Source organism: Falco cherrug, chromosome 2 (assembly GCF_023634085.1).
Source record: "Falco cherrug isolate bFalChe1 chromosome 2, bFalChe1.pri, whole genome shotgun sequence".
NCBI lineage: Eukaryota > Metazoa > Chordata > Aves > Falconiformes > Falconidae > Falco > Falco cherrug.
This window is the reverse complement of record NC_073698.1, coordinates 15,023,127-15,039,379: the sequence shown is the minus strand read 5'-3', so window position 1 is coordinate 15,039,379 and position 16,253 is coordinate 15,023,127. Positions and strand designations below refer to the sequence as shown.

Genomic DNA, 16,253 nt, shown 5'->3' with positions numbered 1-16,253 from the left:
TACTCTATAAGAGCTTTTTGAAAAGTCAAACACTTTTGAACCTCTCAATCATTTGGAAAGCAACTACAGCAGAAGTCTGCAGATATTCAAACAGAGAGCTGATGTGTTGTCTTGCTAACTGAACCATTTTCTCATCTTTGCATGTTGCTGTGCCTTTCAAATAAAATTAAAAGGTACAACTGTTTTACTCACGTTTCTCCTGCACATAGAGATAGCCTTCCATTGTCCATTGACTTGGTGGTCTGTAATCCTGGTTGGCCGATTTCATTCTTTGCATGAGTCTCTCCACTTCCTGCCTAGTGCTTTCAAAATTATTCCGTGTCTAATACCCGGAAAAGGAAACAAACAAAAAATCCTCATCATGTCATGCAAGTACTAAAACAATAATGAAGAACTAGTTAGTCATAATGCCAAGAAAACTGTATCAGAGACCAACAGAAGCACTTGACAGAGACAAAAGGAGAGAAAAAAAACCCAATAAAGAATAATACCTTTAATTTCTCTAGAAGCCTAGGAACAACATAGTAATAAAGAATTCAATGTCAGCACACAAGTGTAAAGGAAACATAGTTGAGAACAGTAACATTCCTCTTTCTGCAGGTCACTGAACCTCAGAAAGGAGGTCATTTCATATCTTTAGGTATGCTTACATAGTATTCTGCAGACAGGTGCACGCTTTCTCTCCATGTATTTTAGGATACACAGATGGAAGTCAGGCTAAACTAGAAGCTGCTGATAGCATAGCTCCAGGTATTAAGTCCCACTGCACAACTTGAGGTACAGCACAGAAAACACTAGTTTGGGTTAACGCCAGGCTAATGTCTCCAGGCAGCTGCAGTGTCTCCACGTGTGGAAGCGACAAATGTACTGTGTATCCGTATCTGCAGTAATACCACAGCTGCTGATACTCAGAACAGTCAGGTTACTGGCAATGTCATGAACAGTTTTTGATAGGACTATGCAACCACCACAGTAAAGAATAACATAAATATGCTAGGTAAGAAACAGGTCACAAGTGGCAAAACTGTGCCAAAAACATGGAAGTGTCTACCCTAAATATTGTGTGTGTAACCAGGCAAACAATTAGGTAGCAAGGTGGGTTATTTACATTTGCTAGTATCTATATGCATGTAAATGGACATTTTTTCCTATTGAATTCAGTGAGGCCAGGGTTTCCCTCCACGTACCTGGCACGATATAGTAAAGGAGCATTATTATCAGATGCTGTAAGTTCGATAGGTTGCTACCAACATACCAGGTGTTGAACATTTTGTCCTACAGGTAGTAGGGAAGAATTTTATGTTTCTGCAGTCATCTTATAGACTCTAATCCTGACTAGTCAGAAAGATGTTTTCAGGATTTTACACCCTGGTAGAATATTTTCCCCTTTTTGCAGACCGTTCATGGAGCTGCACAGTAGTATAATAATACATGTTACATCTTCTTGAAGACATACATTATTATTAGAGAGGGAGGTAAAATTCTTCCCTGAACTTTTCAGATTATATCCTTAGGATGAAATATCACTTCAGACCGAACTTAACAGAGATCATTTTGAGACCTTCAGGAGGGACATGCCATTGAAGGGAGGAATGTCTTGATTCTGAAAGCTTACCTCTCTTTGTCTATTAATTAATTAATATGTAATGACTACTTTTAAGTAGCCAGGACTTTGAATCAAGTTATAGAAGACAAAGCCAAATGGACAAACAAAGAGGCCACCGGCCAGCTGAAACAGGGAAAGTGAAAACAGGTCATGCTAGGACATGGTGACCTGATAAGAGCTGTCAGTCTGCCACTGCTCTGCTACTCCTACGGCTCTTACTGCTCCTACTCTAACCTGTAGGACAATTTTAAGAACAGAAACAGCAGTTTGGATCAACTATTCTCCAAGACCTTAAAACACAATGCAATGGAGAAGAGTACTTTTGAGAGATACAACAGACAGGCTGAACACAATTTTCCCTGAACTCTGTCCTCAGTTTGTCTTTCTCTACATAAATTATTTCACTTCAGTCTGAGGCCGGGTGATCCTCTGAGTGACAAATCAGTGGACAGCCAAGCTAGCAAAAGGAAGATGTGGATCTAGATCTGGAGTCAGAATTCAAACTTTTGTATAACAGCAGTGAATGATGTACTGTATCCCACTATATCTTCATGTACATGTTTCTCTGATGTAGAAATATAATACAAAATATCATAATACATCGTTCCTTCTGCCGAACTTTACATCTCCCTCTACCTCTGCAGTCTATTTAAAACTTCAAGTTGCACTTATTTAATATTTAAGAAGAGATTAAGTTTAACTATTTCTTAATTAACACTGAAATTGAAAAAATCTGTTAATAATTCTGTTTCTCTAGATATGCACATAGAAGATCCCAACTTATTCTAACTTACAATGCCAGTTTTGCCCTGTGCTGTGGGCTCACACTCCTCTCAGAACCTGCCTTATTAAACAAATCTCTGGACTGAAGCATGTTTTTCACCCTTTCACTGAAACTGTGCTGTGCAACAACACTGACCCCTTGTGCCTTTACCTGAAAAGTCTCAGTAGCAAACCAAAAGTAGCAAATAAATAATTTGAAAGGACAAACAAGGAGCTGAGATGCCCTACAGACATACAACATTTGCATTTTGATCCAAAAGAAAACGGTTAATCACATAGGAGTTTTTGCATTATTTCATCAAGCAGCATTTTAAACGGGATCTACGGCTATATATAAACCACAGACATAAAAGGGGAGGGGACCACGGAGGTGTGCTGTGCATGTTTAGTTGCAGCAAAGCCTGGAAGAGTGCAGTACTCCTAAGAATGCAGACCTACATTAACAGTGCCAAGGCAATGCTGTCTTCCAACTTCAAGCCAACATACGCCTCTCTAATGGCAAGCTGCTACAGGGAAAATGCCGGTATTTTATTTTCCAGTAACCCACACTAACAGTAAACCCCAACCTCTTTATTACAATAGCAATTGCGCACAGTAAGGTGCTTTTGTACTCCCAGACCTGTTTCATATTCCCTAAGTTCAGCGGCCAAGGAACTATCTAGAAAAGCTGATGTCAGATCTTCTAAACTGCTGTAGATTCTTTGACTCTACTGCAGCTACAAAAATTTCTGTTGGGTGAGTACCTTTACTTGAAAGAATGGAAAAGAAATGGAGTAACTGCAAAAAATACGGCATTTGGAGTAAATGATACAATATCTTCACTTTTTTTTTTTTTTATTTGTTCTGTACTTTGACATTACTTGTCACAAAAAATGTAGGGCTGGTCCAATATTAACATGTTGAAATTCACTTTTTGCCTTAAAAGCAAATGACAGTTGTTTAATGCAAATCAGGCGTAAAAATGTTTTCTATCTACTTACTTGTATGTCCTTGTAAGTGTAACATCTTGAGTTACACAGTGAAATAAATATACACTTGTATACAGCAACTATGATGAGTAGAGAAGTACATTGATTAAATGCATTTTTGTTATTTCTGAAAGCTATGGAATTTTCAGGTACAGTTCACCTTGAATGGCTCTTACTACCAAGTTCAGACCAATCTACAGCAAAAGATCCACCTTCTCAGTTGAGAGTAAGTCTCTACACAAATAGCAGATCCTTTCTTCCAGTGGAACTTCATGCTTGTGAGAGCTGCTCACTGTGGAAGAAGTCCCCACCAGTTCTTTGATGCTCCAAAGAATGGCTTCCCAAATATGCTTTATATATAGTGGGAAGCTAGCAGACAGCAGGACAAGTTTTTCATGGCTATTTGTGATCTGAAAGAAACAAACTGCATCGTTCTATACCAGTTGGAGCATTTCTGGGACATTCGCCTACTCCAGAAGACAGGTCCCACACTCAAGAAAGCATTTACACATGTTTAAACCTATCTGGACTACTTGTTTTCTAATCACAGCTTGGCTGCTGTCCTCATTTTCTGGTTCTCACTCACAAAATTTTGAACCTGAAAAACATAAATTAACTATGTGAAGTTTAATTTTTCTGAAGTTATTTGTTGACAGGAACCTTGATTACATCAACCTTACCAAAAATAACTTTTACCTATTCACATATTATTTTGATTTCAGCTTACTGAAACATAGCAAGATTTAGAGTTCCAATCAAGTTCTATGAGGCTACTTTAATATCCTGAAATTAAATTAGCAAACAAAATGGCATAAATACAAATCATCCTTACGTTCTGCAAATTGAACTGGAGTTGCTGCTTGTATGGTGCAAACTCCTGAGCCAGTTCATATCCTTCATGGTAAAATGTAAATAATCCTTGAAGAAAGGCCAAGAGCTGAAAAAGTAAAATTGAGAAGCGTTATATATTTTTAACATATGCTCGTAATGCTATATAACACAAAGATAACAGAACATACACTAACTTACAAGGAATAGGTATTGCCTGAGACAGTGAAAAAATAGGCTTTGGCAACTGCTATGCACTTCTTCCATTGAGATGGATATTAGAAAGTAAAAACTAAGGACACTTTATTTTCTGTTAGTTTTCAGCAGCAAAATACAGTAATCAATCAGCAAAACACATTCTGCATCTTAGCTCCTGGAACACACCAAGCTTTCACTACTTGCAAGAGCAAAGTTTTGCTGAGAAAGGAATCCATGGCCAGACCTTAAGAGAGAGAGGAGTTAAACAGGCTTTTGCACCATGCAGTTGTCAATTCCATAATAATTTAATTCACTGTCCTAGTAATTTTATCCACTATTTCAGCTGGAGTCTTTGATGGTGTGCATTCTCCAAGTTCATACTTTCAGAGTTTAAAGTTTTCTTCAAAATTTTTTTCACTGTCTTCATAGCAATTGCTTGGGCTATGACCTATTTTCTACAAATGAGACTCCTGAAAGTATGCTTTGGACAGCTTAACACAACACAAGAAAACCAGACTACTTCTTCCTGCTCTGAACAAAATGCAAACCCTATCTGGTATGTCTGTGAGTGACTCCAACAGAACAGTTGGAAGTCTGTACTTATCCAGTTGAAAATTATTTTTAAAGTTAGCTTTACAATAATGTTTAAGTGGTAAAAAGTGCAACTAGTGTTAGCTGTTGATTTAATGTGTTCCTACCACCTATTAGTTTTCAAAGCCTTGTTATTCTGTTCTAAATTTTAAAAGTGCTTTGACATTGCTGTAAACCATCTTACCTGCTATTAAATAACATGAATTTAATTTTTCATTATGGACTGGGGTTTTTTATATATATAATTCAGTTTACAAAAAACAAGTAAAGAAAACAACAACAAAAAAAAGAGAGATTAACTTGGATGTACAACAACAAAAGCTGTAATAACAGTTCGGATTTATTTTAGTGTATTACAGCCATTGAAGAGCTAATCATCTAGCCTAAGCAACTGACTGTCCAGGCTGCCTCCTAACTCAGTAAAAAACCACAGGTATTCAAGACCATAATTCTTTTTCCTTTTTCAGACTTTTCTCTCAGGATGGGATGAATGATCCAATGGAAACATTTATCTCTCTCCATCGACTATTGAAGTAGCCTAGACTCAGGCAACAAAAATTCCTTCATTCATATTTAATGCACTTTTCTTTGTGTTACCAATACCATAGATTACTGTAAGTGAAACAGCTTAAAAATGTAGCTTTTACTGTGTTTATATTTTCTCTAAATTTACACTCAGCCCTACTTGAAGAAATTGTTCTGCCTCCCTCCTTCCTATTGTTCACCAAGAGACTGCTGTACTAAGGTAACATACGTATTTCAGGGGAATAGCTAGAATAATTTTTTTTGCCATTTTAGAGCCCCATCCATTCCAGCATTGCAAGACATTTCACATCCTTTAACAAGCGAACTTCCACAGCTTGACAGATGAGAGATCAAGGATGCAGCACACTGAGCAGAGGAGCTAACATGAAGGCTTGCTGCTACCAGACCAAAGTCTTGCTCTCCCCTTCCCGTTCTGTCTTGTTCCCTATTCAGCTTTTGTCACACATCCCACGCATCCTTGTGCCAGCTCTGGCATCACTGAACCCTTCAGTGAGCACCTCTGTCTTGGGAAGGCTGCTGTTTTGCTGCATTAGGAAATTAAAGCAGTTTGAGGTTAATACACCATCAGTCCGACACAAACAGAAGCATGAAGGCATGGCTTGGAGAAGGACTTCACCCTTGGTTTTTACCAGCATTGCAGGATCAGATGAAACCCTGGCCTCAGGCTGAGGTGGTGAAAGCCGATGGCTGCCCAGTAAGTTGGTCACAGAGCCTGAAGAACTGAGAAGATCCTTGGGCATAAAAGCCTCTTTTTGTGAGGCCTCTACAATGGGTGTGAATTCCTCAAACACTCCACTATCAAACAAACAATGCAGGCCACACAGTCAAGTAAAGGGCTCCACAGCTTGTATAAATTGTCTCAGCTTTACACCATCTGTCCAGCTGAAATCATTACCTCAGCTAAGGACCTGGCCCTGAAAGTCTCCTACTGGTTATTCAAGTGGTTCTAACAAAGGTCCAAATACAACAATTTATCTTAAAAATCTCTGATTATGTAAACACATAGGAAGAGCTCTATAATTTTAAGGGTTATAATGTAATTCTAGAATTACATAAAAGAAAACTAATCTTCCTTTTTTAGAACTAAAGTATAAAATAAGTAGGTAAATTATAATTAAGGCTTTGCTCTGGCTCCAGCTGTACAAAGCCCGTGCCCACAGTAATAGATGCAGTTACTCATGAGCGTCCCCAACTACAGCTCCTTCAGATACAGCAGCATAACTACTCTTGTGCTTACTCTGACTTTGTTCGGTCAAAAAGGACATGGACTAACTTAACCTGTAAGTAGGAGCTTGCTGCTAAACCCACTCCTTTCAGCTGAAGAAGCACTGCAGGAAAACTGCAGCCAGACCAGAACATTACAGTACACCAAAATTACAGCAGAAGAACTAGTGAAAGAATCTTTCAGTATGTCAGCTTATGCCTGAATTTTAAAGATCAGTTTAAAGGGCATTTCAGGAGAATGCACTATAGACTGTTTAAATTTCAGCTTCAATACTTGAAGAAAACTGTTTCCCACCATACAAAATGCTTTTATGGAGTATGAGAAGAAATACTGAGGAGGAAAATATTTAACACAAGATGGCAGCAAAGCTGAATTTATCAGAAAGCAAAAAAATAGCAAAAAAAAAAACCCAAACCCCGAGAAAAACCTGAATGCATTTTAGTTAAAGTACTCCTTAGGTATTCTGGCAGTTGTGCATTGCAGAGGGTCTGGCCTTGAGTTTCTCTTGACAAACACTCTCTAAGCACTTAGAAAAATGGGAATAAAAGTAAAAATATGCTTATTTTGTGCAAGTCCTAAGCCAGTTTATTCAAACTCTTTGTTGAAATAACTGATACTAAGGATGGTATTTGCTTCTATGTAAGTGTCACGAGTGGTGGAAGAAGAGGGATCAGAAAATGGCCTGTGCGCAATGGGCCTGTGCTGTTAAGGCATCTTCATAACCACTTCCATCAGGACAGGTACAGCCATAGCATCGCATGGAAGAGATCTAAAAGCCAAGGACTTCTGCCTTAGGCTTATGCTCACAGTGGGGTTTTCTTGTTGCTGGTGTTAGAAGTGGCACTGCTGCTAAAGGCAGGCTCATAATTTAAAAAAGATTTATATTAAATAATAAAGAAAAGAAAAACAGCCCTCTTTTTCTTTAAAAAAACATTTTCAGAATGTATTTTGAGGTGGTCTTCACATATAAAGAGGTGATTTGTTTCACCAGACATCACATACGATGCCTGATGTGTTCATATTAACAATTTTTCATTTCAGCAAGTCCCTTACAGTTACCTCATTCTGAGTATCTAATCGGTCACATCAATAAAGAGCGAGGTCTGAACTCTGTAATACCATTGTACTCACTACCCCAGTGCCATGAGGATTTCAACACAGAACCTGAAACAAAATCCAACTACTTCTTGAGACTTTATTTATTTTTATGTAGAGCTGGTGACCTCAAGACTGCCTGGTCATTTCATTCTCACAGGAAGAAGACTGTACTTAGGTTTCGGATAGGGGAGGAATTTAACCTTTGGCCTGTAGCACATCAGCCAGAAGTCTCTGTCTCCCTGGTTTCATTTTATTTATAAGTAGATAGCACTTATTCATCAGATTAAAGTGAATGCAGTTAATAATGTAGAAAATCCAAGAAAAGAGAAACTGAGTTTCAATGTCCACAGCGAGATCTCACAGGACTGCATGCAATTACAGGCAGGGTTTGTTGGTTATTTTTTTTTCTTTATTAAATAAACACTTCTGGGCTTTTGTGACATTTAACGGACCACCCCTCAGATTTCAGATAGCTTACTGCTTATGAACTCTGCTCAGATTTCTACAGGCCAAAGAAGTCCTGGCATTGCTGAGGGACAAACTGGAGCTCTAGGAAGGTGTCTGTATTTCTGTTAAGTGTAACACCCTCAGAAAGCAGCGTTGCTTTGGACTAGCTTCTGTGGGCCCACAAGGGCAAAGCTAGGATGAGAGATTATTGTCACTTACTTTGCTTTGTGTTTAACCTGCTGTAAAGTAAATTTTAACATTAAGTTGTCCTTGAGAAAAAAATTAAATTAATGATCCATATGAAAAGCTTTAGGGTTGGTTTTGTTTCTTTTCCTTGGAAAAAAATCAAGATCTAGGAGGATCACAAATACGCAGCTGTCAGTTACACTAGTACACATTAGCAACAACTTCAAACAAGATGCAGAGAACAGCAGAGAAATCCAGGGCCTGAGGAGAAGCTGCATAAACCTACTCTAAATATTATAATCCTCTATTCAGAGTATGGATCATTAGCATTTTGTACCTTAATATCTCTCCCCACCCTCCTCCAGGAAGGAACGCACGCCACTCTTAACCAACTTAAGCTGTCCTACAGTCCTAGGTGTAACCCACCCCACAACTTTTGCTAGGCTGCTCCTCCCACTCTGGTTCCCAGACCACCCTTATCCTTTAGCACAGACAAGCCGAAGATCTTGGAAGAAGCTCCAGCAAATCATTTGCATTTCAAGTTCTATTCCCATGTCATGAACTTATCCTTCTTCCACATAGGCATCACAATTTCCTCCTTCACTGCACTAACAGCCTTTCTTTTATTTTGTTAAATTTTCCTTCAATCAATTAGCGACATGTCAGGCTGTGAATTACATGGAGACATGACGCTGAGCTGATAAATCAGACACATAAGGAGCACATGCACTAGAATGCTCCACAACCAGCAGAGCTCCTGAGGAAGAACGCCGATATAGACACAACACAAGGCATCTTCTAGCATCTGAACATCTGCAGAGCACACAGAGGAAAACTATAATATGGCAATTCTTTTGATATGTGATTTTAAAGTGTTAGGCTACATCCTTATCTACTTGCATCTAGGAGCACATGCTCAAACTGCCAACATCACTTACATAAACTATGCATTTTTAGAAAGTCTATTTTGAAGACTTTCTTTTTTTTCTTTGTCTCATGGTATTGCTGACGTGTATTACAATTTACTTGGCATACCTTGTCTTATGGGTTTTAGTAAATGCTTTTATTCCAGCATGTTGTATGCAACAGACTAGAAAAAAAATTTAAAAATTAAAGGTTCAAAATTCTGCAACTGATGTTACAATTTAAGCTCCATTTATATTCAGATTGATTATAGAAAATTCACACCTGGAGCCAGAAGACACTGCCTGCAAGGGCTATCATTACCCAGTCACCAGAGTATTTGCCATACCTCCCTCTGGAACATCAAGTAATGACCTGTGTCCAACAAACAGCATACTGGGCTAACATGCCTACTGATCTGACACAGGATAGCAACTGATCCACTAAAAAGTAAATTTTGCATACTACATGTGTACACCTGGTTACAGAAACACCCAGGTCTACAAGACTGAGTTTACCAGTAACCTTCCCTGCTTGCTTGCTCGCTCAGTATTAGCACTGGTGACCTGATAAATCGCTTTTTGATTTCGGTAATTCATAGCTGCTGCTGTGATGGCTGACATAATGTGGGTACAGCTCCTGGTCAAAAGGATAAAGTTCAGTATCTGCAGCTAAAATACATAAAATCAAATTTGTTTTTTCTCTCTGTCTAGCACAATAGGATGAAAGATGTCCTATTTTAACTATATGCAATTGCACAGTAACATTTCCCAACATACAAAGCCTTCTCAATACAGAAATTTTCTATTGCTTTAAAGGAACATAAAATCTCCTATACCAGGGTCAGAGCTAGGTCAAGATTGCTAGATTTTTCCAGGATGTGAGAGTTTTGCAGAAGTAGACAGAGAAAGACACTGGATTAATCTGTGACAGGTAGAAAAATGTTCTTATTTAGGAATTTGAGCAAAGTTTTAATCTCTAAGATATGGCAGCTGTATGCCATAAAGATAGGGTTTCTATAAGTACTGCTTGCTGAATCCAGGTTCATTAGTTTGCATCAATGTCAAACATTCACTGTACTATACATTCTCATCTCATGGAAAGGAGGCACCTAAGAAGCTCTTCTTAATGATATTGGGTGTTAGACATGTAATTCAACCTGTTTCACAGTCAGGAGTGCTGTTTCGGTTAGTTATAAGGAAGCTGGAAGATGGTGTGGAAAGAGAAAAAAAAATACTTGTCATGTTTCTCTTTCACAACTGATGCTCTGCTACACTCAGTGTGCTTAATGGGAAGGGACAGATGACACTGGAAGTTCTCTGTCAAGGGCTACAGGTACTAACTAAATAAGGAAACTGGTAAGCTAGTCCTGTATGACATGACCAGTAGCAATACTATTAATGTGCCACAGAAATATGCTAGCACATCATATCCAAGCAGCTTTTGGTATTAACTGACGCAGAAGATAGTTAGAGGTGGAGGGTGGAAACACAGTCCAAGAGAAAATCCAAGATCTAGAGATGAAACTTTGAAATCTTCTCTTTTATGGCATGTCAACGTATAATTTCTTCTATATGCAAAGTAAACTAAAGACAAATGACTCCACTACCAAAAAAAACAAACTTACCCATCCTACACAAAAACTTACTATTCCCTTTATTTCAAGCGTAACTCAGAAAAGCATAGGTATACACTGCCTACATGGAATATTTAAACCCAAAAACTGGCTCAAAATTTCAGCCATGAAACCATTATGCGTTGCATGGACACAATGTTACATGTCGTCCCATTAAAATGTTACCCACACTCCAAGTCATCAGACATTTCATTTCACAGTAGATATGATACTCTTACATAATCCTTTAATAAACATGGAAAGTGCCCAAGTCAAGATCTTAATGTCTGTCTATACACAAACAACCTCCAATCACGATTTAAAAAGGGAGCAAAACATAGATATTTTAAATTAATTTTTCAGCTTTAAATGCATGTATTCCAAAGAAAATAAAACATACAACTTACAGGTTCTACAAATTCAAATTTCTTTTTCTCTTGTACTTCTTGAATTTTAAAAACATACTCTAATGATGCTTCATAAAAGTTTTGATGTTCTCTGTCAATCTGTGTATCTGCCTACAAGACAAAATGAAATACAGACAGCATTCATTTACTCTCATGATTGCTTTGAAAACAGATTTTGTAATTAACACAGATCTTCCATAAGATGACTTTACAGGCATTATGGAGTTCAGTTTTCTTCCTGAAAATTAGAATACCTACTTTAAAATAAGTGAACACAAGTTTAAGAAGCTAACATTACACATTTTAGCCTCATGTCTTTTCCCCACTCCTTTTTGGTTTCCTGTTAACTTTTGGCACTTTAATATTCTAGTATTTAGGACAAGCCTGGAGGGAAACAAAGGTGACAGGAGGAACTCTGTCTCTGGTATATAGCAAATTTAGAAAAAGAAATAGGAGAGTAGGATAGGAATTGAGGGGGGACTAAAAGATAATTATTTCTATTGAAATGCTTGAGTATCACATGCACTGAAATCGTGCCTGTTTCTCAGCTTCAAATACCTTCCCAAGAAGGTATTTTTTTTCTTAAATAGACTGTCTTTAACAATGACATCTTGCAACTTATTTCATAGTATGAGTCACATGCTCTTGGAATATAAACATATTTAAGTCTCTAACCTCATAAATCAATTATTTTTCATGTTTTGCTTTTCAAATGCCAGAACTACAAGGCCATACTTGTCAGAAGTGTCTAATATCACCCGACATGAAGATCCAGTACCAAAACAGTGTCTTCTGCCTAAACAGCTAAAGAATTAACTCTTATCAGCTGATAGAGGGTAATAGGCTTTTATCCTCAATTTAAACAAGCCATGGGAGAGGGACCTAACAGACAAGGGGTGTAGTATGTGGATAATGCTTAAAAAAGAGATGCAGATTCCATTTTAATTCATCCTCCTTTGTAACAAATAATTTTCTCAAGCAAATCCCTTTTGGGCTGCATTTGTTAGGTTTTAATCTTAGGTAGAAGTGAAATTTTATCAAGTATCAACAATAGAAGTAAGACCAGTTCAGCTATTATTGACATATGCCAGCTAAAATATAGCAGTATATGTCTGTATATTTTCTAGTTCAATTCTGGCATTGAAAATAACAAATACGGGAAAATTGGAAAAGCTAGATGTTGTCTTCCCTTGACAGCAAACATATCGTAAAAGAGGTTTGGTACTTTAAACACTACAAACACAGTGTTTTCCTTCAAGGAGGACTTGGTCACCAATAGCACCATATATAATTAACATTGCTTTGTCAGTCAAGGACATGCTACTATCATGATCTGGCCTCACAGAGGCTTAACAATATTGAATCATCTCCCTATCACAGTGCTCTAATGCTGCTTTAAAGGACAGGCCTCAATTATATGTTTCAAATGCTTCAGGACTAGCATTTTTTTCCCATGCCTATAAAAACTCACAAAATTAAGTACACAAATATTATGAAGCAGGAATCAAGACTCAAAATTCCCAATAATCAAGCGCTTTACCACAGAATTAACTCTGCCATGTGCCATTCATATAGTGCGTTTGGCTACTGCTTTCTTTAATGCTCTGTTAATAGTTTTATTTTGCAAAAAATGTATCACAAAGGCAATGCTACACAGCTGAACAGAACCAGGTGCCACCGTTATGGGACATGATCCAGTGAGCCCTTGCTCACACTGTCAACAGTGCTGTTGTCAATAAGTCAATAAGCACTTGAGACAGACCTCAGCTCTCACATTTAATTGTAAGCAAATAACATAACCTGGGTTTAGAAATTAGTTCTTTCAGGCATTGACACAGAAAAAGTATTTAAACACCTTATTAAATCCATCTCTACTCTGAACAGCATTTAAGGAGATTGTAGTTGTAATGATACTTAGGACAACCAAGTACCATCTCAAACTCAGGGATGGGTTCCCAAATCAAGGCCACAATCACCACTAGTGTACAGTGACTAAATCCTAATTTCCAAAACACATCTTCTGTAGAAGTTTGAGTTTTTATGAACACTGAGGATTCAGATTGTTAAGAATTATTTTGAAAATTATTTTAAAGTTTCAAAAGCTGAAAGGATTCTCACACTTCTTTTATGACTTAAAACTGCATGTAAAAAATAAAAAGATTTGATGGATATGATTTCCAGTCTCTATTTGCATGATATATAGTTATAGTGAGTAATACTTTCATTGATATGGGATATTACTGAAATATATACCAGAACTCATCATCAGCTTGGAGACTGAAGCCTTTGCTCTATATTTATGCCTGATTCTGGAGCAGATTTCAAAGAAATAAAACAATGAGTTTATTACTTTATTTTTCACATCACTCGGTTCTAACCATTTTCTGCTCCACTGTGAACTTCCACAGGCAGTGGAAAGACAGTATTAGGAAGTTTCTTCTTGATGCTAAAGGAAAAAAAGTCTAGTCGTTATGTAAACTGCTTAAACAGCCTTGCAGGCTCTTAAAATATCCAACACATTTCAATTAGATGCATATATGCAAACCACTCTCTATAGAATATGTCCAGACCATCAAACTTTAGATGCCTAATTAAGGTGCTCTGAATTACATTCAAGCGATATATGTCAAATGATAGAAACATAGAATCATTTAGGTTGGAAAGACCTTTGAGAAAATCATGTCCCAGCATTAACCCAGCACTGCCAAGTCCACCACTACACCATGTCTCTAAGTGCCATGTCCGAATAACCCAATACAGTACAAGAACTACGCCTTGCCCATCCCAGTACTCTAACCCAAATAATGTGATGAGGTACCAAGAAACCTCAACAATTCAAAGAAACAGTGGGTTAAAAAAAGAAAGTTGTATTTTTCAGCATGACAGTAGTCAAAAAAAAGGGTATTCAAATCTCTCTAAGTGCATGACAGTGGCTTAAGGCAAGGACTGCCTGTCACTTGCACTGAGCACCGAAGCCCCAGCCACCAGCACCACCTGGTTCTTTGTGCCCCAGCTCTGCCGCCAGCTGCTCCAGAAACCTCTGTTGTGGACATAAACAGGGCTCACCCAAACCATGCTGGATGTGAGTCAACAGCTGTCACTTGGACTTTGGGCTTTTTATTTTTTTTTTTTGTGTGCTTGGCCTGTTTTTTTATTTACAATACAGGTACAGGCCCAAAGTCTCCCCAGTTAACATTACTGGTACTGATTTGCTATCGTACCGTCTGCTCAGGGTGGGTCTGTGTTGCTGATTCAGTGCACCTATAGGTGCATCAAACTGGGGAAGACAGAAATGACAAGTTATGGCCTAGATGCTTTGCAAATGGGGCATCCAGAAAAGCAAAAAACCTCAGCCTCAGTTACAAGACTTTTAAATCCAGAGATGTCACTTAAGGACACAGTGGAAAAATTTATTCTGGTTTTCCATTAGTTTATATACTTGAGCCAAATCCATTGTTATTCTACCACAGTTTACTAGATTCACAGTTGTTACTTTTCACTTCAGTTGCTGTTTTTAGACTGTAATTGTCCTCATGGCTCAAGAGTAAAATATTTTATTTATTTTATTTCTATTCTAAAGTAAATTGGTGCTTCTCCACGTTTTGATAAGAAATACGTATTTTTTTTCTCAGCTGTGCTTGGCTTCTAACAGAAATGTTTCTTCATCAAGACAGCATACTTAGGAAAAGTGAAAGCTGTCCATAGAAAACTTTGACATGCAAGTGGAACAATTAACCAATTCTACACAACTAATGCCTTATCTAGACTGATTATTATATAGACAGCAATGACAATTCAGTAGTATAAACATTATTACAAATTTTGAATTGCTAATCTTTATTTAATTTGAATTACAGTATTATCGATAAGCATGAAAAAAATATCCTACAATTTGTGACTGAGCGATTGTCACATCTCCTGTGAAAACTCCATCTGCAAACTAATCCCTACCATTTAAAAGTCACTGTGGCAAGAGTAATCCCATCAAAATAAATTTTCTCTACTTTTGGCGCAAATCCCAAAGTGTCACTGATATAAAATTGCTGGGTTTACTGTGATTTTCCTCAAAAAGAAATCATAATTATTTTCTACCAGCATACTGAAAAGCCCTGGAATCCTCCCGTTAAACTAGAAGTCTTCATGCATATCTTTTTTTTGTTTGTCTGTTTTAAACACAAATAATTAGCCATACAGACACTTCAAAGCTGATGTTGTGGATAAAAATTCAGGATGCAATATCAGAATAAGGTGAAAAAGAGTTAAAAAGAAGCATAAAAAAGCACTGCAAGAGTGATCTCAATTCAGACTCAGAGATTAAAATTTATGTGAAACAGAAGAGTAATTTCATTGAGTAATAAATTAAATAGCAAAAAAGCAATTAATTATTTGATTTTCAAATATTCCACATATACCTTATAAAAGTCACATTTTTATTGTAATAGAATTCTATTGTTGCAACCAATAAATATTAGTTGTACTTGATGTACACAAAATTGGACATGTAGAACATTGCCTTGTTAAATTATTTAACTCTTATTAGGGTCACATTAATCCCACTCAAGAATTTATATTGACAACAAGCATGATTACAAGAAATTACCTCAATTTCACACTGACAAAATATAGCATTAATTGAAGAGAAACAGTTTGTTATCATGATCTCTATGCAAATGTGAAACCGGCTAAGAATGTGCTTAGTGCTTACATCTTGCAAATGAGATTCTTTCTTCTTTGCTGATAAATTTAAGTGCTTCTCTAGGATGGAATAGTATTTCTCACTTTCCTTGTCAAACTTCTTTTTCCCATCCTGAAAAACAAAACATTGCCATGTAAAGTATTTGGCTAAATATCA

At 37.3% G+C, this 16,253-nt stretch overlaps 1 protein-coding gene across 1 annotated transcript in view; it reads right to left on the bottom strand.

Annotated features, from left to right (window-relative positions):
* The window catches only part of ARHGAP42 (Rho GTPase activating protein 42), a 162,189-nt gene that overhangs the window by 42,499 nt on the left and 103,437 nt on the right, over positions 1-16,253 (bottom strand). Inside the window, exons 5-8 of the mRNA XM_055702383.1 lie at positions 16,107-16,208; positions 11,402-11,512; positions 4,190-4,294; positions 193-322 (exon numbers count right to left, since the gene is read on the bottom strand). Of these exons, the coding sequence (XP_055558358.1) occupies positions 193-322; positions 4,190-4,294; positions 11,402-11,512; positions 16,107-16,208 (448 nt within the window). The remainder of the gene's footprint in view (positions 1-192; positions 323-4,189; positions 4,295-11,401; positions 11,513-16,106; positions 16,209-16,253) is intronic.